At 38.3% G+C, this 21,928-nt stretch overlaps 1 protein-coding gene across 5 annotated transcripts in view; it reads right to left on the reverse strand.

The window, feature by feature from the left end:
* The window catches only part of DROSHA (drosha ribonuclease III), a 92,991-nt gene that overhangs the window by 34,957 nt on the left and 36,106 nt on the right, over positions 1–21,928 (reverse strand). For all 5 annotated transcript variants that reach the window (XM_039356253.1, XM_039356249.1, XM_039356252.1 and 2 more), the window contains 6 exons: positions 19,378–19,485; positions 16,936–17,043; positions 14,830–14,968; positions 14,276–14,336; positions 9,911–9,970; positions 3,719–3,818 (listed from right to left, as the gene is read on the reverse strand). In XM_039356253.1, the coding sequence (XP_039212187.1) occupies positions 3,719–3,818; positions 9,911–9,970; positions 14,276–14,336; positions 14,830–14,968; positions 16,936–17,043; positions 19,378–19,485 (576 nt within the window). The remainder of the gene's footprint in view (positions 1–3,718; positions 3,819–9,910; positions 9,971–14,275; positions 14,337–14,829; positions 14,969–16,935; positions 17,044–19,377; positions 19,486–21,928) is intronic.

A 21,928-nucleotide genomic window follows, 5' to 3' on the forward strand; every position in this document is an offset into this window, starting at 1 on the left:
GCATCGCTGCAAGCTCAGAGTGATGAATCCGAACTGTGGGGGCGAAAGACAATTACCAGAACAACTTCCTATTTACACCCTTGAACTGAGAGGTATAAATCTGGCACGAGGACAAAACATAAACCTGTCTGCTTCGTATTAATGATGTTCACGACAGTCAGAAAACAATAGCTTCAGAATAAATGCTCACAAAGATAAAGAACAATGACATCTGGCAAAAGGTGGGGAGAGATGATTAAAATTGAGCAAAGGAGACTTAGAGGCATCTAAGGAGTGAAAGGGGAAATCAATGAGCTATGTATGTTTGGGAGCATAAGTGGCACTGGTTAAGGGAAAGTAAATTGAAAGATCAATCGAAAACTCTTTCAGTTGTAAGCAAGTCACTTTGACATTTTTCAGTATCATCTAGAATCCCCATAAATTTTTCAGAAGGCAGGCTCTTGTATTATGGTGGTACTTAAAAGGATTGTTAGGGGGAATCATTTTCAGGCAAACAAAATCAGGACTCAAGGAGAGAGGCCAGAATTCAAATTGCTTCCATAGCAGGAAGAGAGGAGCTTTCGGGGCGCAGTGCTTAGAACGCAGTATTGCAGATTAACTCTGCCCACAGCCTGGAGTTCGAACCTGATCAGCTCAAGCTTGACTCAGCCTTCCATCCTTCCAAGGTCAGTAAAATGAGGACTCAGATTGTTGGGGACAATATGCTGACTTTATAAATTGCTCAGAGATGCTATAAAGCACTATGAAGCAGTATATAAGTCTAAGTGCTGTTGCTATAATAGCCTAGTAGAAGCTTGCCACATAGAGTATCAGCCCATCCAATTCATCATTCTAGCATAAAATAGTAAACCAAATGCTTTTAGAAAGACCACAAACATTTCTCCACCACTGTTGCTTTCCTGTAGCTGGCATTTGGGGCATTTTGCCAGTGTGTGAGGAGATAATGAACGCTCATCGAGAGAAAAGAACCCTAACCCTAATCTTCTCTCTATTTAGTCTTAGGCATAGAAAATAGGGTTAGAAGGGAACTTGGAGGTCTTCTAGTTCAAGGGTCCCCAACCTGTGGCCCACTACTAGGCCGTGGCCTAATCGCCACTGGGCCGCCTGAGTGGCTGGCCGGTATACACGCATGGTTCCACTTGCACCTGGCCTTCCCACAAAATCATCTCCTCTTTCTCTGTCCCCCCCACTCTGGACAGCCAACTCGGAAAGGTTGGGGAACTAGTCCAACCTTCTGCTCAAGCAGTTGGTCCTCACCACATCTCACGTCACCCAACTCCAGTTCCATGTGTCATGTAAGTCAGCTCTCCTGCTAGTGATTCTGGATCTTGCCTCATTTATTTTCAGGGATAGCCTCACTATCTAACATTGTAAACATGGAAGAAAACCTTATCTCTGTTCACATGCTCCAAATTCTGCAAATTATAGATCGCTTCATTCAACTTTACTCCACATAAAGATCAAGACTCTACAATTTTCCCTCATGGGGATGACTAAGGGAGATGTTCTAGCCCTCTAATAATTTTGGTTTCTCTGTGTTGCACCTTTTTTGGGTTCTACAATTATATATAAAATGTGCTGACCAGAAATATCATATAATTCCAAGAAAGTGGGGGAAGGGAGGATGATTCTCCAAAACTGATGTAAGGGCATACTGGCTGCTTTAATTCCCTTCCTAATAGTCTTTTGTGTGTGGAATTCTGCCAGAAGCAAAGGACCAGGACCAAACATTAAGTTGCAGTTCAAAAAGGATTTATTGTTCAAGGCTATATACCAGAATCTAATCAACTAAAGTTCAGTACTAAATTGGTGCCAGATAAGGGTTAGCAGAATTCTAGAGGGGTTGTACTTGGACCATCCGAGGCAATGTAATGACTTTAAGTTAATGACATGCTTAACTCCACCTCCTGGCTCTGTCTTATCTTCTACAAATTCATTCTTTTTAGAGCAGCTGCATACACCGTGTTGATATTTTCATAGACCTCTTTATTCCAATTTCAAGATCTCTTTCCTAAATACTCACTGCTATCGCAGATCCCACTAATATATGTGCGATATTTAGATATTCCTGGGCACCAACATAACTTTCTTTTTGCTTCTTATATTGAACTCTATTTGCTATTCTGAGGGCCATCCACTAACTGATCTATTGATACTATTTAGAGCCCTTACTTGCAGGTATAATGAGGAAAAAACTTTACTTACTAAATTTTCAGGGACAACCTTCAGCAATTTGATAAACCCAGGTTGATCACCCCAACAGTCCATCCTATAGTACATAGTCAATTGCCATCCTAACTGCCATAGTCAATTGGGGTTCCCTGAATGTGCAATTAGAACGAACTGCTAATGAAGGCCATTAATGTGGTTGAGAAGAACACCAAATGTAACAAAGAATACTATAATAAATATATATGGTAATAAAATATACCACAGTATGTATAGTATATAATATATAAAATTATATACAGAAAAGTAACAATGTTCCTTAATAGAAGAGAATATCTATAGCTCAGGGTTGAATTGTGGAATCCTTGGTGCTCTGCGAGCCTGATTGTTTGCTTGCAGATGTTTCATTATCCAACTAAATAACATCATGACTAGCACTGATGATTTTACTTAGATGGTAATGAAACATTTGCAGAGAACGACCAAAATCAGAAAGCAACAAGAACTCCAAAGTTCCTTAAAGCATAATATCAGTAAAGAGGCCAGATGATTATAAATAACTAGTAAAAGAAAGATTTTTTTCTTTTTTTTCCTATTCTCTTTTAAGTTGGGTCAACTATGTCTTGAGTTATGTGTGAATTACCAAACCTAACTTTATATTTTAGCACCTCAACTAAGAGCTTTCAGGTGCCTCTTCTGAAGGCTGAAATATCAGACTATGTCATCAATAGAGCAACTGCATAGTTGCTCAAACTCACTTTGATAGTTCTGACCTTCTCAATTTGATCTATTTAGAGTAGGTTTTGCATTCCAACATTTCATTAAGGAAATATTTTACCAGTTCCTAATAACATAATTTAGTCTTAAGAGTTTGTGATGGAAAGTGATTTCTCATCACTTTCAGCCATTTCTTGGGAAAGGCACATCTTCATTCACAATCACTTTCCATAGACATATTGGAAATTAAGGTCCTTTCAACAGGTTGATAGACCAGGTCATAAAATATGACCTGCGTACAAAAGAAGTCAGTGCTATTCCTGCAACTTATGGTTCAGAACACACTTGATATCTTCCAGGTATTTTAGATTTTAGAATCACAAGCAATGGCTAATCAGGAGATTCCATGAGTTGGGAACAAGATATTAGGAAAAACCAAATTTTATGTTCTGAATCATAAACTGAAAGACTCACCTACAATTGAGTGCTTTCCATAAGTTCCTATTTATTTTACCAACATGCAGAATATATTAAACTCCTTATGATCACTGCAAAATTTACATAGTACAAAGCATTTTTGTCTACCTTCAGCCCCTATAACTAACTAAATGGTTGCGATAATATTAGAGATTGAGTCTCATGATTTGAAGGATATACCCAGGGCAGTGCAGCACCAACTGTGCGTTACTTTATGCTACTTTCAAAACCACAAAACTCAAAAGTTAATCTGCATACAAAGGCTTTGCAAAAAAGGCAAGGAATGGGCTGAATCAACCTATTAGCCAGACATTATAGCTATCATAAACCAAAATGCAATAATAACTATATATACCTTAGCCAGCATTGCAAGATGCTGATTCTGAACAATGGCAGTGCGGTATGTTGCTAATCCTCCTTCCTCCAAGCTTGGAAACAAATAGTACAGATGGACACTGGAAATAAAGATAAAAATCACATAATGTTCTATATACTCTCAATTGCTGATATATATTCCTATCAATGAAATAATCATTCCAAATTTACTTCTATCTGATTTCTGCAGAGATAGTGTGCATTCCTAAACTCTGCCAGCCTCGAAACTATTTCAATAAGTGGAATAAAGATTTTATTGTCAATAGTGGGCAAGCATCATATGAAAAAGATTAGTGATACAATTCTTTCCTAATTTATTTATTTAGTAAATTTACAGTCACCCATCTCATATACCTGGTGGCTCACAATGAAAACAGAATAAGAAACAAAAGCCTCCAGAGTTAAAAATATCATAAAAACAGCAATCAAGAAAACTCTCGGCCATGACAGGGGCCCAGCCATACTATCAGGCCCCAGCTCAATGACAAAGATAGATTTTTTTTAGTGCCTTGTAAAAGAACAGAAGGGTCGGACCAAAGCTACCGTATATGCCGGCGTTTAAGGCGACCCGGCGTATAAGACAACCCCCGTCTTTGGCGCCGAGTCGCATGCCTAGAACGTTGTCTTATACGCTGGAAACTACCGTATTTCCGGCGTATAAGACGACTCAGCATATAAGACGACCCCCGACTTCGGCGCCGATTTTAACGCTTGTGGAAGTCGCCTTATACGCCGGCATATATGGTAATTTCTGGAGGGGAGGGAGAGGAAATTCTAAAGGTAGGCACCACAGCAGAAAAAAATGTCCTCCTACAGGATGGGTAAACATCATTGAAAAGAGATATTTCCGTAAGTAACCCAGCCCCAAGCTGTGAAGATCTTTGAAGATAACTAACAGCACCTTGAATTGCACCCAAAAGTAGCTCACACAGCAGAAGCATCACATCTGCCAAATGACTAGCACCGGATGAAGCTTCCAAATACTCTTCAAGGGCAGCCCCATGTAGACCACATTGCAGTAATCCATTTGGGACTACATCATGGGTGACTGCGAATGGACAACCCCTCCCCCCCAGTCCAGCAATGGCTGCAACAGGCATACAATATCAAGTTGGGCAAAGGCCCCCTTGCCATTGCTGCTACCTGCTCTTCAAGCAGGAGCTATAGGTCTAGAAGGAACCCCAGACTGCCCAGGATCCGTTCAGGGCAGTGTAACCCAATCTAGAACAAGACATGGAATGTCCACAGAACCAGGGGTTCTAAAACACAAAGCCTCATCTTACTGTGGTTGAGTTGAGACCTATTGTTCTTCATCCAGGCCCATAGCTTCTAGTCACCAAAACAGAACCTCTACAGTATCACTTGGATGGTCCAGAGCAGAGATGTAGAATTGGACATCATCTGCATATTTATGATACTGAACCAATGGAGAGCTTCACCCAGCAACTTCATGTAGCTGATAAAAAAGGAGAGGAGGGAGCACTGAGCCCTACAGCCACTCCACACAGCAGAAGCCACTGGCTGACTTCTTCTCCCCTATAAACATTGACTGGAACCAGCCTTCGGGAAGCAGCACAGCACAGTACTGCCCACTCCTAATCCTTGCAACCAATCCAGAAGAATGCCATGATCGATGGTATTTAATTCCTGCTCCCCCTCTTTTCCTGATGAAGTGAGTAGAAAAACAGACCATGCATTTGGTGTTTTCATCCAATTACTGAAGGGATAGAAGAAGCCACAGGGAAATAGCTTTCCTACTGCTTATTCCAGTAAAATAAGAACAAAATTTATCTGCTTGAATGCTTTAACACTTTTTCATACTCTGTACCGTCAATAAAACACGAATCTATTTAGGAAGGAAGGAAGGAAGGAAGGAAGGAAGGAAGGAAGGAAGGAAGGAAGGAAGGAAGGAAGGTAGGAGGGAGGGAGGGAGGGAGGGAGGCCCAAAGAACAAGTTCCATGATGTATTGTGGCTCTCAGTTCCTCGGTTAAATTGTTCTAAAAATTTACTTTTAGAACAATTTTGCAAGGTACTAAAAGCTTCTTAAAAAAAGAATAGAGAGAAATATTTTAAAAAAATAGATAAAATTGATTCTATAAGCACATCACTAACCTCACTCATACATTAATTCCTGGAAAAAAATTGACTTTAAAACATTTATTCAGCCTCTTTGCATGTTTTTATAGAAATGATCGGATGAAAATGTAGAATTTTAGAGACATGGCCTAGCCACGCTTCCTTCAAAGTAAATGGCACTGAATTCAATCTCATTATATGGAGATTTAGCTGGGAGTATATTTAACCTAATAAATCTATAGTGTGAACCTAAGCAAGATTGCTCAAAAGAATGACTATCTGAGAAGGCTAAGACCTGTTTCTCAAATAATTTTACAGATTCAAGCTTCACGCTCTTAGGGTGGGTTTGGAGGATGTCAGCTGTGGAAAGTCCAAAGTAAGCAGTCTTAGCTTTTGACCAAAAACAAAACAAAAAAAACCCCCTGATGAACTTGTAGTCATTTCACAGTCTTCTGCCGTTGTGCCATGATTAACTAATATTTGCAGGCCAAGATTGGTAGCATTAGAGCAATACTGTTGTGAAGCAGTGGGACTTTAGTGAGAGGAGAAATTCCCTTGCTGAAAGGAAAGGAGATGCTTATGGAAAGAATTTAACTGTGACTTTACAAGGTGATGGGAAGATCTTTTGCAGACTAAATTCCCTCGGGCCAGAGATGTTCTCCATGTTTGTCTGTCTGATCTTCCTCTTCAGTAAATATGCATCAGAGCTCGTCTTTTGAGTTTCAGATACGTTAAGAGTGAGGATTCTATGTGATTCACAGAAATGACATCAGAAGGAGTTACACTTTCACCGTGCCAATTTTCAAGTCTTAAGAAAATGCATGAGAGAAAAAAAAAATATATCGAGTCCTGTAATCCAAAATATTAAAACATGTGGCAGCATGATATAAATCAGCTGTCATTCAATATATATTATTTTTAGCATTTTTTAAAAATATTTTTAATAGATACAAGTCGAAAGCTCCGAACTATTCCTTCAAAGTAGTTGATACTAGTGGTTTTTTTCTCCTTTATCTGTAATGCCACAATACTTTAGAGTCTCTCTTTAAATAAAATAACTACTGTATTTTCCAGCGTACAGGATGACTCGGCGTATAAGACGACCCCCAACTTCAGTGCCGATTTGCATGCCTAGAAAATTGTCTTATACGCCGGAAACTACCATAACTTCCGGCATATAAGATGACCCCTGACCTCGGCGCCTATTTCCATTCTTTAGAAAGTCATCTTATACGCCGGAAAATACAGTACTTTTCCTAACACAGCTGAGATCTGAAATTGGTTTTGAAAGCTGTTACCTCAGGTTTTTATTATTATTTTTCATACTGCCTTCTCTCACAAATAACACTTATCAAGAAAACGGCTGCTGTTTTCACTATGCAATGACAAAGTCAATTTTATGGGGATTTTTCTTTCTTTTTGGTTATTTTTCAATACTTCTGAAAAACATACAGAGCCAAAATGATTGAGTGATCATCCATTAACTGGAAGGAACTTATTGATTTTTTTTTAAACTGTGAATATATATATGCGACTGCCTGCTCCTAAATAAGGCAGAATGCCAAGCTTGCCTTTATGAGGTCAGGATTAATGAATAACAAAGTTTGAAAGAGAAGAAATGTTTTGAGATTTACTTGGAAACTCACATCATGCTTGAAATTATAGGCAGAAAGATCAAGGAGTTCTATGACAAGAAAATGACAACATCTCAAAAGATGTGTATCTTTTATTTGCTGGCTATAAACCTAGAAGCATTTTGGTCCTAAACTAGCCACTGCTCAGAACAGTTATGAGCAATTCTAAATTACAGCTAATGGGACAAAAACATGAGCCTTTCACTTCACTCTAGTATACTTTCGGGGTATTATTAGGGTATTAAATTTCAGAAATATCTATGGACTTATCTTATTCTCTTCTACGGTAATGTAACAACAATTACTCAGAAACCAATAGATGGAAGAATTGAGCCAATAAAGAGGGAGAAGGCAAGAACCCAATACTTGGGAAGCATCCCATCGGGACGATAAGTATACTTCATGAGCCTTCTAATATTCTTCAGCTTTAGGCATTTCAAAGAGAGATACTAATTTTCAGTTCTAGGTTATTAGTTAAAGGAGATTGGAAGGGATAGGAGATATATTTTAAAAAGTAAACAAAAAAAATGCATGAGGGCCAAGAGATAATAAAGGATCTCCATTTTATCTGTGTTATCCCAGCCACTAAAGAAATAACAGGAATAGGGGTGGAAGGCTTGGCTCAGTTATAATTTAGGCTTAGTATTGTTTCTAAATAGCCTGCTTGCTTTAATCGTAGAATCAGATCTCCCCTCTCTTTGTAAAATAAAATTGATTTTCAGGTGCATTTTTAAATGAATCCAATTCTTTCTATACCCATTCCCTGAAGCAGTCAGAATATGTAAGGAAAACCTACTTTTTAATTCAACTGTTTGCTGGACTATCCTAAAAATTTCAACAGTTGACAAATAAAAACTATTTGATGCCCTGCTGATTTGACGGTACATGGCCCCGTCCATCGTCCCTTTGATAAAGTGAAGTTGTCCTGTCCCCTTAACAGAAAAACACCCCAAAGCATAATGTTTCCACCTCCATGTTTGACGGTGGGGATGGTGTTCTTGGGGTCATAGGCAACATTCCTCCTCCTCCAAACACAGCAAGTTGAGTTGATGCCAAAGAGCTTGATTTTAATCTCATCTGACCACAACACTTTCCCCCAGTTCTCTGAATCACTCAGATGTTCATTGGCAAACTTCAGACAGGCCTCTCATGTACTTTCTTGAGCAAGGGGATCTTGTGGGCGCTGCAGGATTTCAGTCCTTCACGGTGTAGTGCGTTACCAAATGTTTTCTTCATTACTATGGTCCCAGCTCCCTTGAGATCATTGACAAGATACTCCCATGTAGTTCTGGGCTGATTCCTCACCATTCTCATGATCATCTTACATGGAGCCCCAGAATGAGGGAGACTGACAGTTATTTTGTGTTTCTTCCATTTGCAGATAATCGCACCAACTGTTGTCACCTTCTCACCAAGCTGCTTAGTGATAGTCTTGTAGCCCATTCCAGCCTTGTGTAGGTCTACAATCTTATCCCTGACATCCTTGGACAGCTCTTTGGTCTTGGCCATGGTGGAGAGTTTGGAATCTGATTGATTGATTGCTTCTGTGGAAAGGTGTCTTTTATACAGGTAACAAGCTGAGATTAGGAGCACTCCCTTTAATAGAGTGCTCCCAATCTCAGCTTGTTACCTGGATAAAAGATACCTGGGAGCCAGAAATCTTGTGACTGATAGGGGATCAAATACTTATTTCATTCATTAAAATGCAAATCAATTTATAACTTTTTTGAAATGCGTTTTTCTGGATTTTTTTGTTGTTATTCTGTCTCTCACTGTTAAAATAAACCTACCATTAAAACTATAAACTGATCATTTCTTTGTCAGTGGTACAGAATCAGCAGGGGATCAAATACTTTTTTCCCCTCACTATATAGTACTTGCTACAGAACTTAGAGACCGAGGTCAATTCAAAATGTAGGTCAACTAGATTTGAAGGCATTTTTCATTAGACTGGTTGAGGGAAAATGCACTTGATGCTTCAATCAATGGGGGAAGGGGGGGCAGAAGCAAAGCTAGGCAAATCCCTGTCTTAACAGTTTTCATTTCCTATCCTATCTCTAAGGAAAAAAGAGCAATGATCAAAATATGTAAACTCAACTCAAAAGGCATATGTATAGTTAAATGCTTGGTACATCAGAAATACCGCATAATTTTGAAAACGATACAGATTTGGAGGTGGGTAAGTTTCCTTGTTAAGAATGATGAAATCATACAAGAAATCACTGGCCAGAGATGTATTTTATAAGTTTAAAACAGAGCTGGACCACATTTTCCCCTCTAATGTTAGTTATATTCCAAGTCTCCAAAACCAACAAAAAAAGGTTTGATAGAATTGCTGCTGTTCAGCATCTTTTGAGGGCTGCTTATCTGTTCTCAGTGACTAAATGGGATTAAGAGATGAGAAAGGGATTGATTTATTGCATGGTGGATTCAAGTGTCTCACCTGAACACAAACACTTACCTCGTTAAAAACTCAACCACAGCATCTCCCAAAAATTCCAAGCGTTCATTATGGTTAATCCTGCAAAGGAATGCGAAGACCGTTAAGAGTGAATCTTGCACACACCAGCGATGGAAAACAGCCATCCATCCCTACTTTGGGCAATAAGCAGAGAAAGTTAGCCTCCTGCAGTTTTTCTTTCAGAACACTGAACTCTCAATGCACAACAGTGAATTTCTGGGCTTCTCCTCCACCATACAAAAGCCACGGGCGGCCTCAAAAAGGTAATAAGGCAGATTATAATTTTGTGTTGACTGATTAGTAAAAGAGAGGATAATGATGTGCAAAAGCCTGCTGCGAGGGAGTCTTCCGTGTGCTGTTATGCCTGTCAATGATTTAAAAGAAATACCTCCTCCGAGGCCATCTATAGACTCTTGGTGCCATGCACACAAAAAAGAAAGGCACCTCGCTGAGAGCGCGCTATTTCTTGAAATAGCAATAATAATGGGCCTGACCCGTCCTCTTCTTTAGTGTTTTTATTCTCTTGCATACAAGCAGGATTACAGCTTACGAGCAGACTACACGCTTCGCATTCAAAACATTACCTAGTCAATCCTTAGCATTTCTCTCTAGAAAAGAACTACTGCCTGAAACTTCGGAAATAGTTGCTGGGCCATGTAGAAAACGCAGTATTGAAATAGATAGACTCAACCACCTGAAAGGGTAGAAGGAAGCCTCCTACATTTCTCTATAGGTGCTTGCACAGTTCTTAGACGTGTCCTTGCCTTTTGAACAAGAGGGAAACAGTCAGACCTACAGCCAAAGAGATCAATAGGCCTCTAAAGATTATTGTGCAGGAAAGCAAAACAATGAGAGCAGGACTGGGAGACATCCCTCCTCTCCCTCCCCCCAAAAAAAGACTGCCATTGGTGATCAGAAATTCAATTATGGTAATCAGGGGAAAAAAACACCTTATGGGCAATTCGTTTTTAAACTTCTGATGTGGCTAGACAGCTAAGTAGACTATCGCTTGCAAATTAGGATTATTTCTTCCACCAGGTTCCAGAAGTAGCATCATGGCTTGAGGGTAGAGAGTGCAATAAACACATATACTGTAGATCCAGCTTTCTGCTACTTCACTGTAAGATTCCTTGGAGGTAGCAGGTGAATAGCTTCTGGCACCCACAATTAACTAGCAAAACCAGCTGAAATGTGTAGAGCCAAGATGGACATATGAAAAATAACATGTGGAGTTCGGAAGAGGCATATGAAAAATAAATAAACCAAAATTCAGTCTTAGAGCTTCTGGCATCATCGTTCTGCAAGAAAGATGACGATCGCTCCTGCTGCCATTCAAGACAGAGAAGATATAAACGAAGAACCATAGCACAGAGTTTTTCAAGCAAAAGTCTGTCCCCAAATCCACTGCCAGATATTGTCAATGAAATAAGTCTAAATGGATTACTATTTGGACTCATACATTTGTATGGTAGTTTCCAGTGTATCTAAAAAACAGATTTAAAAAAAAAAAAAAAATCTGAGATAGGATTTCAAAAGATTGCACAGGTCCTTATTCTGCCCCATGATTAGCAATAACAGTTATCAATAATTTGCAGGTCATATGTAATCTTTAGGACTCACTTAAATATCACAGTTTAAGCATAGGCAGGGCCATAAATTAAGATTTGGATGGGACGCTTGTTTATGATATACATCTCACTTGCATATTACAAATAAAAGATCTCTCTCTTTACACCCTCCCCTCATTCTTAATTAAATTCAGTCTCTACTCTCTCTCTCTCTCTGTGTGTGTGTGTGTGTGCGTGTGTGGAGAGAGAGAGAGAGAGAGAGAGAGAGAGAGAGAGAGAGAGAGAGAGAGAGAGAGAGAGAGAGAGGGATTAAAAGTAATTAAGTAGAGACTGAATTTAATTAAGAATGAGGGGAGGGTGTAAAGATTTGATTTAACTATACTATAATTTTCTGTGGAGAAAAAGGCCTAGTTGTCCTCTATTTTACTAGGAACAAACATCATCAAAATCTTTCAACTGCAGTATGTATGACACTGCTGCAATTACACAGCATTATCAGATAAAGCCTACGAACGATACACAATATATAAAATTCAGCTCTCCACACAAACTGAAAGGCAGGGATCCCATTAAATTTTGAATTGCAAACAATTCTGAAAAATGTTCCTATGCTATATGAGTATAATTGATCTGCACAAGTATTTGGGCTATATTATTTTATGAGAAATCTATTCTACTTTATGAAGTTTGAGCATATGAAGAAAACTAATGGCATTTTAAAAAAGTTAAAAACTAACCTGGAGAAAAATATCATTATCAGAACATTGGAAAAAATAGGCAATAAGAAAATAATATGAAATTGCAATGTACTTTGCTATCTTAATTATCTATATAAATAAAAATGTAAATGTTCGTTTGTTCAAAATCTTAATTCTCCGAAAGTTCTTCACCGATTGCTTTGAAATTTTGACACAATGTTGCATTCGAATACGCGCCTGTTTTTATATATCTACTATTATATAGATGTCACACCTGTGACAGGTAAAAAGATTTTTTTTGAAAAACAGCGCCATCTGTTGGACGTAAAAGCAACCAATCTCTGCATCTGCACATACAATATTGTATACCCACAAGCACTGTGAAATTAAACATCTTACAAACGTGCGCTTTCTCTTTTCTTTCTTTTCCATTTAACCAGACTGAGCCACAGCAACGCATGGCCGGGTACAGCTATTTAGAATATAAAGAAAAGTTCATACAACTTGGAAATTGTCAGGCTTGCCTGAAATAGAAATTTCCCATGGAATATAAAAGACTGGAATATTCTCTAGGCCCCGTTTCTCCCCGTAAGCCATAAGAAAAGGAGCATAATTCTAGAACAGACAACCTGGCTAGGCTGACTGATGCCCTTATCACCATACAATTTGACAAAGAACATGGAACAACTTTGAAGTCCATCTCAAAAACACAATTGACTAAAAGCAGTGTTCCACGTATTGACTGGCACTAACCGCTAATATTTTTATTTATTTGTTTGTTTATTTGTTTGTTTATTTATTTATTATGCCACTTGCCTCCCCCATAAGCTTACAAGTTTTATAAAATAGGTGAAAATTTAAATATTTAAACATTAAAACCACACAGATTATGATTTTAAAACTATACTGAAACCAGAACCAAGAGACGGACAGGATGGGGATGATATCTTTTACCCTGTCAGCCACCTCCAGTGATGAACACCCACCTCCAGGCTCCACACCAAACAGCAAAAACCAGGTTTTCATACATGTCTATGGAAATTCTCAGTCATCCAGGTCATAGTTATCCCAAAGATGCTTTTTCACTGGCAACTGGACTTTGTTTTTCTTTGAAGACAAAGGTCACTCTTTCGAACACAGCAAAGTCCACATTATGGACAAAGAGGACCGCTGGTTTAAAAGAGGGGTCAAAGAGGCCATCCATGTCAAAATTGAACAGCCCTCTCTCAACAAAGGGGGAGGGATACAATATCCTCTATCTCCAGTCTATAACACAGTCCTTTCAACAGTTCCAAAAAGGCCCCATACCCATTTGCATACTCAGGTGACCCTGACGACACAGATAAGCCTCCAGGTGGCATTAACAACTCTCTAAGAGAATATTATGTTCACATTACACCTATGCTGTCTGTCTCCAATTGGTTACCAACAGATTTCTAGTTGCAATTCAAAGAGCTAATTTTGACTTATAAAGCTACATGTGGTTGACATTTTAAGGACTGCATACTGCAACTAGAGTTGACCCTCCAAGGAGATTCTTTCTCCTTACTCCTACCAGCTGTAAATGTCACATACTCTGTAGCCCTGCCTGGTTAGATCACTAAGCCCAAAATTTCTTGATAGCTGAGCGTATGGCATTGCTTATTAAATGATAGTTGGGCTTCAGGACTGGCCAGAAATTTTGATATACTTTGAATATTTGAAACAATACAAAATATTAGAATGGACAATGAAAATATTGAAGTGATGAATAGCTTCTGCCTGTTAGGATCAACTATCAATAATAAAACAACAAACAGTCAAGAAATAAGCCGCAAGTTAGCTCTTGGTAGATTTTACTTAAAGCTGACTCCTGAGTTGCAAATCCTAATTTGCATGGAACCATCTTGTTCTTCTGAATTTGTGAATTTGTATCTTCTCCAGCATTTTACATTTACTCTCAAAGTAAATGCACCATGTTCTTACTAGTTCCTACTAATTCTGAATACTTGTTCCATCAAAGAATTAACGCAGGCATAATATAATGTGAATACCACTGCCATGCACTTGTAATGCATCCTTCATGTCCAGTGAAGGGGAAAAAAAGTTTATACACATACCTGGAAGGAGTTGGATCATCTTGACCAAGACGTGACATAATATTGATCAAAGTGTTTATACCTGTAAAATACAGCATCACATTTAAAGAGTATTCATAAACAATATTGTATAGCTTCCTTTCAGTCTGGTAAGATAATTTCCTCTGGTCTAATATACAGTAGTACCTTGATACTCATTGTTAATTGGTTCTGGGAGGTATAATCAGTACCAAAAATGATGAGTATTAACCCTTTTTTTTCTCGAAAGAATGAGTCACAAAGCAGCTGACATCGTCATTCTAGCTTGTGCATTGAGTACCAAACAAATGGTAAGTACCAGGACAAACTTTTCATGTCAAAATGCATTGAGTACCAAATTTAATGAGTTTCAAAGCAGTTGAGTTCCAAAGTACCACTGTAGTCTGATAATTACAGGGAGGATATTTATGAGGAAACATTAAAGGTTCTGCTTCTCCAACTTGCTTTTTAGAAGGTTCAAATGAAGAACTGTTGGAAGCAACTTCAATGTCCACATCAAAGGAAGAAATGGCAACAGGAAAGACAATCAAACTAACCTTTCTTCCTCATATGCATATGGTGAACTTTCCTATCTCCATATTTGGGTTGCCGAATTCCACAATTTGATAAAGAATTTCTGGCATGGTCTGGATTCATTCCAAAGTTCAAGTGATGGCTTGGGTGAGTCATGGCAAGCTAAAAAGCAGAATCCCAAAATCAAACTGAAACACAATGAGCAATGTTCATTCAAGTTCAAATGTTCAGTGAAACCCCAGAGCAATGTCAGGAATGAGTCATATATGGTTTCCCAAATGTTGTTGGAAATGTTTTATCTAGCTAGATGAAAGAAATTTTTATCATCCCCCCTCCACTTCTGATAGAAAGCTAGTGACATATAGATATTAAAAGCACATTTCTCTCTTCCAGTTTAACAAACCCTCATTATCTGATACAATATTACATACAAATATACTATAATATTAAATGTATAACTATAATATAATTATGCTATGAGGATCTAATTGTTGAATCTAGCTCTGTATTTATTTTTGTAAGGAGTTCAGGCATGATAGTATTTGTGAAATACTATGCATGACAATTCAGAAGAAAGTCCCACTGTGCCCAGTAAGCTTACTTTCAGATACCTGGGCTTAAGTTTAGGTATTCAGCCTAACAGCCTCTTATGTTTTGTCTGCTACATTATCTTTCATCATCACCAGGATATCTATATACTTCTTTGTTAATTTTGCAATATTTGTAAACCACTGTGGTCATTTATGTCTGTAGATGATGAACAAAAGTTTTTTTTTTAAAGTGAGGTAATAATTAAAGTAATAATCTCTTTGCAGACCCACTATCAATACTGACCAGAAGCACAATGGAAAAGTTTTATTTTAATTGCCTTAGAAAATGAAAGGAGGTGGGCAGACATATTTCTGGGGAAAGTATATTCCAAAGCATGGAGGCTTTCCTTCAGACAAGCCCTGTCATCTAATCCTCATCTTTCCTGCTTGGTGGGGACATCTTCAGTAGGTTTTCTCAAGATGTTCGGAGTAGTTTAGCAGAGACGCATTCACAATGCAGTGTCTGGTAGTACTTCATACAGAGAGCTTTTAGGAGATAACCGTTTAGAATTGGCCCTTGAACCGGACTAGCAGCCAGTCCTGTGACCTCAAAATGGTGTTATTCTAAACGGCAGGACTGCAGTGTGGCTGCAACCTTCTGAACAAGTCGCAGCTTCTGAGTTCTCTTCCAAAGGCATCCCATATAGTGTGCCTTGCAGTAGTCCAGCCATTGGTGATCAAGGCATGAGTAGCAGAAGATCCTGATCTAGGCAGGGTGATAACTAGAACATCAGCTAAAGTTGTTCGTGACTTTGACTAACTGTTTATGTCAAGTTCAAAAAGATCTCTTAAATTTCAAACCTATTCTGTCATGAGGAATTGCAACCGCATCCTGAGTAATAACTGAGACCAGAGTTAATGGACTGCCCATATATTCATTACCAAATACAGATGTGAGATTATGTTTAGGAAACCATCTTTGACTCCATTCCAAACTTCTGTTTCTATCTAGGTCCACATCTGGTTTTTCCATACCTCTCTTCCTCACCCTTATTTCTTATTTCAAGGGTCAGCAACATTTTCAGAACAAGAACATCCCTCACAGCCAAGCAAACTGGCAAAATCTTGCAATCTGGTCAGGGATTGACAGGTTTTTTTGAGATTTGACGTCTTTGGATAACATAGCTAAAAATCCTTTGCAATCAAAGGCCTTATATTGTTTTTAATATAAGAAATATTTACAATTGTAAACTTAAAAAAAATTAGAATTTTTTTCTATCTAATCAGCCATTGTTCAATGTTCAGAGCCCAGTTAGATCTATTGTGTTCCAACTACCTCTCTTAGTTCCTATCTCCAGGTTAGTCTCGTAGGACCTGGGCTCCGTTATCTACAGCAGTCTCCCTAAATAAATTGGATTCTGGAGAAGGATGGAGAGATCCTGGAATTGAAGGCCACACATTTGGAAGGCACTCATGTTTGGGCAAATGGATTTAAACATCAATAGGAAGATACCAATAAATCTCTTTCCTCTCCCTTTATTTAGTTCCAACTTAGTACAATCATCATATTGAAGTGTATGATTGTCAACATGAGCTCACCTGCAGTAAACACCGGTCTTTAAAAGTGTAGCCTATCAGTCTGTCCAAATGCATCAGACACTGATGGTAACGGATGTGGTGTGTTAAGACAGGAAGCATCATGGCATGCTAGAGAAAGAATCATCACAATTCATGCTAGAAAATCCTTGAATGCAACAAGGATCCTTAAACATTGATTTTAGTCACTACTTTGCATTCACAATATACATTGCAGATATTATAAGCACTTCCATAATTTATACAAAAGCTTTGAAAGAGAGCAGTATATTATACCCATACTGCAGAAGGGATACGTGTGCGATAAAGCAGGGAGAATTAAGTTTTTACATTATCTAGTAAATGAGCGGGTACAGATCAATCTCCGATATGAGAGTTCATCGCTTACCTCCTTATCTGCTTAATTCAAATTCAAAATGTAACAATTAATTCTCAGAGTAGTCCAATAATATGTTATTTCTAATTCACTCTTCCCCACATTTACAGAAGATAAAAATGATGAAGTATACGATTGATTTCAATCATACAATATATCCATGATTTAATCGAGATAACAGACAACCTGAGTGGAACTCTAGAGCTTCTATATATTGATCAAAGGGCTCAAATTATGGAAACCAGAACTGATAGGCACACAGGTTTAGGAAAGGAGGAAATAGAACATTACTGACTGTTAACTAAATGTTTTTATAAACATAGACATACTCAGTCATAGCAAACAACGTTTTGAATAATTAATAGAAGTAGGGCTTCCAAATCAAGGGAAGAACTACTCTGTATTAGTGAGACCCCCTTATTGAATACTGTGGTGAATTCTTGGCATTCTGCTTTAAAAAATATTCACACAAACTGGAATATAAAAAGATAACAACAAAGACGATTAGAAGGTTAGAAAATCTTATGAAGAGAGATAAAAGGACCTGAGAAGGTTTAGCTTTGTGGAGAGAAGAAGAGGAAGTGATAGCAGTTTTCAAAGAATATTAAACAGAAGATGGTTAAGACCTTCATCATTCAAGCATGGAATCTAGAACCCATGGCAAGTTGGAGTTTGGATAACACCAGGGATTACTCATTTACAAGGAGCAATCCATTGTTAAACAGAGTTGATTTCTTCAGTGGCTCTCCATGAAAGTTCTCAAGAGAACTAGCAAGGTGGGAAAAGAAGAGCTTTTGAGATGCAGGAAATATGTCTAAACCCCTTAAGCTCTTCACTTGCCTTGTTGTGCCATCTGTCCATGCAAGGCAGGTAGGTAAGGCAGTATGTTATTTACTGAAATCCTCTCTGTGAAAACTCTACAACCATCATGCCCAGGGACTGTGCCCCAGGTATTCTGTTAGCAGCATGTTGAATACAGGAACATTTCAAATTTATTAAATTGAAACTCTAATCCTGAACCAATCTATTCCACTGGGCAAGAAAGAAAAACACTACACCAATAACTTTCAACTACTCTGTAATGTGCTTGTGCTCACAGTCTTGATACACATTTAATTCCATCCGATCACTTTTTAATTTGGTAGGAAGCAACATAGATATCGATATGGATACACACACACGCACACAAACACACACACACACACACGTAAAGATACACCGTCTCCTTTGATGTCTTGGGGGAATATATGAGTGTACAATATGGGTATATTTTATATAGATTTCTCTCAAAAACAATTGATTCTGCAGTAGAGCAGATCCATTGCCATTTGATACGTTGCTGTCCTTCACAATAAAAAGAAGAACATTTCAGTGGATAAACTGTAAAGCCTTTCAAGGCCATGAACAATGTTGTTTGTAAGTGCTAAAAGAAAGAAAGATGATATTTGGCATGGATTTTCCACTAGAACATTTATTCCTCAAAAACAAAAGCTATATATAAAAAGGAAAACATCTGGGGGCGGGGAGAGGGATAACGTCACTGATACCAATTCCACTTTGTACATTTCAGTTTCAAGGCAACCAAGAATAAGTAAATAAGAAGATTGTTAAGCAGGATTGAGAGAACCTCTCTTGTTGAGAATTCCACTTGTGCACTTCTGCACACTATACACTTTTTTTCCCCTTTCTATCGTTGCTGTAGATTGGTCCATAAATGAGTATACGTGCCTTATATCTGCACTTTGCATAGGTTTGATTGATTATGTGCCATTGAATTAGTCACAACACAAGTTCTATAAGAAATCAGATAGATAGATTTTCTCTAGGACTATTCTGAAAGGGGAACAGCATGATGAGTACCCTATATGCAATCTTTTGTTTACCTCAGCAAACAAATGCAAGAGATACTGGGGAGTCACCAGGATTAGGTCCGCAATAGCAGATTTGTTGAATGTTGACAATTGGGGGGGGGGGGGTGTCACGTTCCTTCTTATTTGCATTCCACAGGTTTGAAACAGCCTTAGTTAAAACTGACTTTCACCATCCCCTTAGCAATGAATTTAACTCACTTGACAGACGTCAGAACGAATTCCCGTCTTCCAGAATCCTTGGCTGCTCAGTTCAACAGTTACTTCCCGCCGCATGGTATTCTTCTGTCTGATTTTTTGCAGGGCTTCCTTTAGAGAAAGAAAAAGAGAATGTGTATTTTGCTAAAGGAACCAAAATCCCCTTGAATTTATGGAAAACTTGAGTCTTGAGAAGGGAGCCATCCTTCCCGTGTTGTTTGGAATCTCACAATGGAGTTATTAGTCAACTCCAAAAACATACCGGACAGCTTGGTCTATTGGCAGGATAGGCCAACCCCACTCTAACACCTCTTAAGAGAAAGGATGAATAGGAGTGGCTTTACTACTGCCACAATCCGGCATACTAATATGCAGAATCAGGGAAGGTTGGTGAAAACTCTTAAAATCAGGACTAGATGCATCCAAATGGCACACTGTCTTCCAGGAAAATATAAGCAAGCTGGGAACTAGACTGTGTTATTTCTCTGTGTCATATATGTGTATGTATATGGGTATATGTGTAGTTTTTTGTCATGTTTATGTAGTATATATTGGACGTGGTTTCCCTTTGAGAGCTGAATGCAATGAAATTTCATTTTAATGTATGTTGATTAGTATACATTTAAAGTGACAATAAAGTTATTCTACTCTACTCTACTCTACCCTACCCTACCCTATTCTGGAAAAGATACATCACAAAGTATTTCCTGTATTATGTGGGCCTTGAAAAAAGTATCTGCTGCCTCAGCGCCTGTTTACCTCACAGCCTCCAAACCCACCACTTTGCCAACTCCCAGTAAGGCAGTTAAGAAGAAAAGAAAGGAGCATCTGTTCTAATGTAGTTTGGGATATATTGAATTTTAGAAGGGAAATAGTTCAGCTGCTGGGTTTCTTGCAAACCCATCTCGTTCTTCTCAATAAATCTTGCTAAAGAGATTCTTTGAGAATTGTGCTTGGAAAAGAATTACTTTCAGTTTAGGCAGATGCTAAAGAGCCCCACAGAGGGCAGGATTCCCACCATAGAACCACCTATTGTAGAGGCCTATAAAGAAGTTCCTGCAAGCACAAATCCACATGTGCAAATCACAGAAACGCACAATGAAGAATAATGAAGGCAAGCAAGGGTTTAGCTGTCTCTTTATCTTGCTGAAATCTTTCTATGGAAGGTCTCTGTTAAAGTGACTGCCTTAAGACTCCTGAGTACATCCATGATAGAAGCAAAAAAATGAAGCAGAGAGTTTTTAGGAGACAACCAATCAGCTCAGGTGATAAAAATCTAGAAAGAGATTTACACCGCAGGGTGATAAATGTCAAAGCAGCACTCCCTTTTCCCTTTTTGGTTTCCAGTGAAATGTAATCACCCACAAATGCTATCTGCTATCATTTTAACAATAATGTGTCCATTATTCCCTAGAAAGAAATTTCCTTTTTTAATAAAAAAGTATTTGTCTTCCATTTGTTCTACACTGCAGCAATGAAAAGCTTCTGTAAAGTTGAAAATAGTCCACAGTATTAAAAAAAAAAAAAGTACTTCTCTGTCAATGGGGCAGGTTTATTATTAGTTCATGGACCTTCCCACTTAAGAGAGGAAACCAAAAGCTGATTTTTGCAAGACTCTAAGCTGGTAACATCATGCAGGCCAACACAGCTGGAATGTGACACTTGGCTGCGCAAGGCTGCTAAAAACATTAATTGGAAGAAGTGCCAGTGCATAGAGTGGGATTTTTTTCTGAGCCATTATCTTCAGGTTTACACTACGTGATTAAAAAACATAAAGTGTGAACAGGTTCCCTATTTCTCCAGTACAAAACTACTTTGATAATATTGATTAAAAAGAAAGAAAAAAGAGACAAGTGTTTCATTGTTTTTCAAAAAGGAATGTGGCATTTTCTATTTCCCTCCCTCCCCTTTTGCTCTCCCCTTCCCAAATTCATGAAGTTATAATGCTATTATTTTCTAACCATCCTTTTAGTGTAAAATTTTCTGTCCATATGGCTGAGATGCCAGAATTTCAAGATTAGATCTGGCTACCTTGGAATGCTATCTCTCAGTTTTGCCTGAGTCCATAAATACATATCCTTCTTAATTGGAGTCGTTAGCAGTATAGAAGAGCTTAGAGAGGGATGTAAAGCATTATGGAGCAGTATATAAGTCTATGTGCTATTGTTATTGCTAATAATGAAATTTGAAAAACATGGCTTTTGTGCATACAGGTGAATTACATTAAATTACAAAACCCAGTATTCTTTCCAAGAACCCCCAAAGCCAGCAGATACTCAGTAGTTTACTCCCTTAAAATTGCCAGCTGCCTTCCTCCCAGTTCATGACAGTCTATCTCTTGCACACATCTCTTAGCATCTTCAACCAAAATACAGAATACAGTACCTTCTAGCTGTAAACTTCTTCTAGCTCGGGTCCATCCCAAACAAAAGGAATATCAGAATAACATAAATTAAAACACTAAGACACCTATAACCTTGGAAAATAAACTACGACTCAGGACAGGCTTGGGTTAAAGGCAACTGCCAAACCAACAATCTTGAGCATTACACAG

Source organism: Crotalus tigris, unplaced genomic scaffold, assembly GCF_016545835.1.
Source record: "Crotalus tigris isolate CLP2741 ecotype Arizona unplaced genomic scaffold, ASM1654583v1 scf7180000018807.1825209, whole genome shotgun sequence".
NCBI lineage: Eukaryota > Metazoa > Chordata > Lepidosauria > Squamata > Viperidae > Crotalus > Crotalus tigris.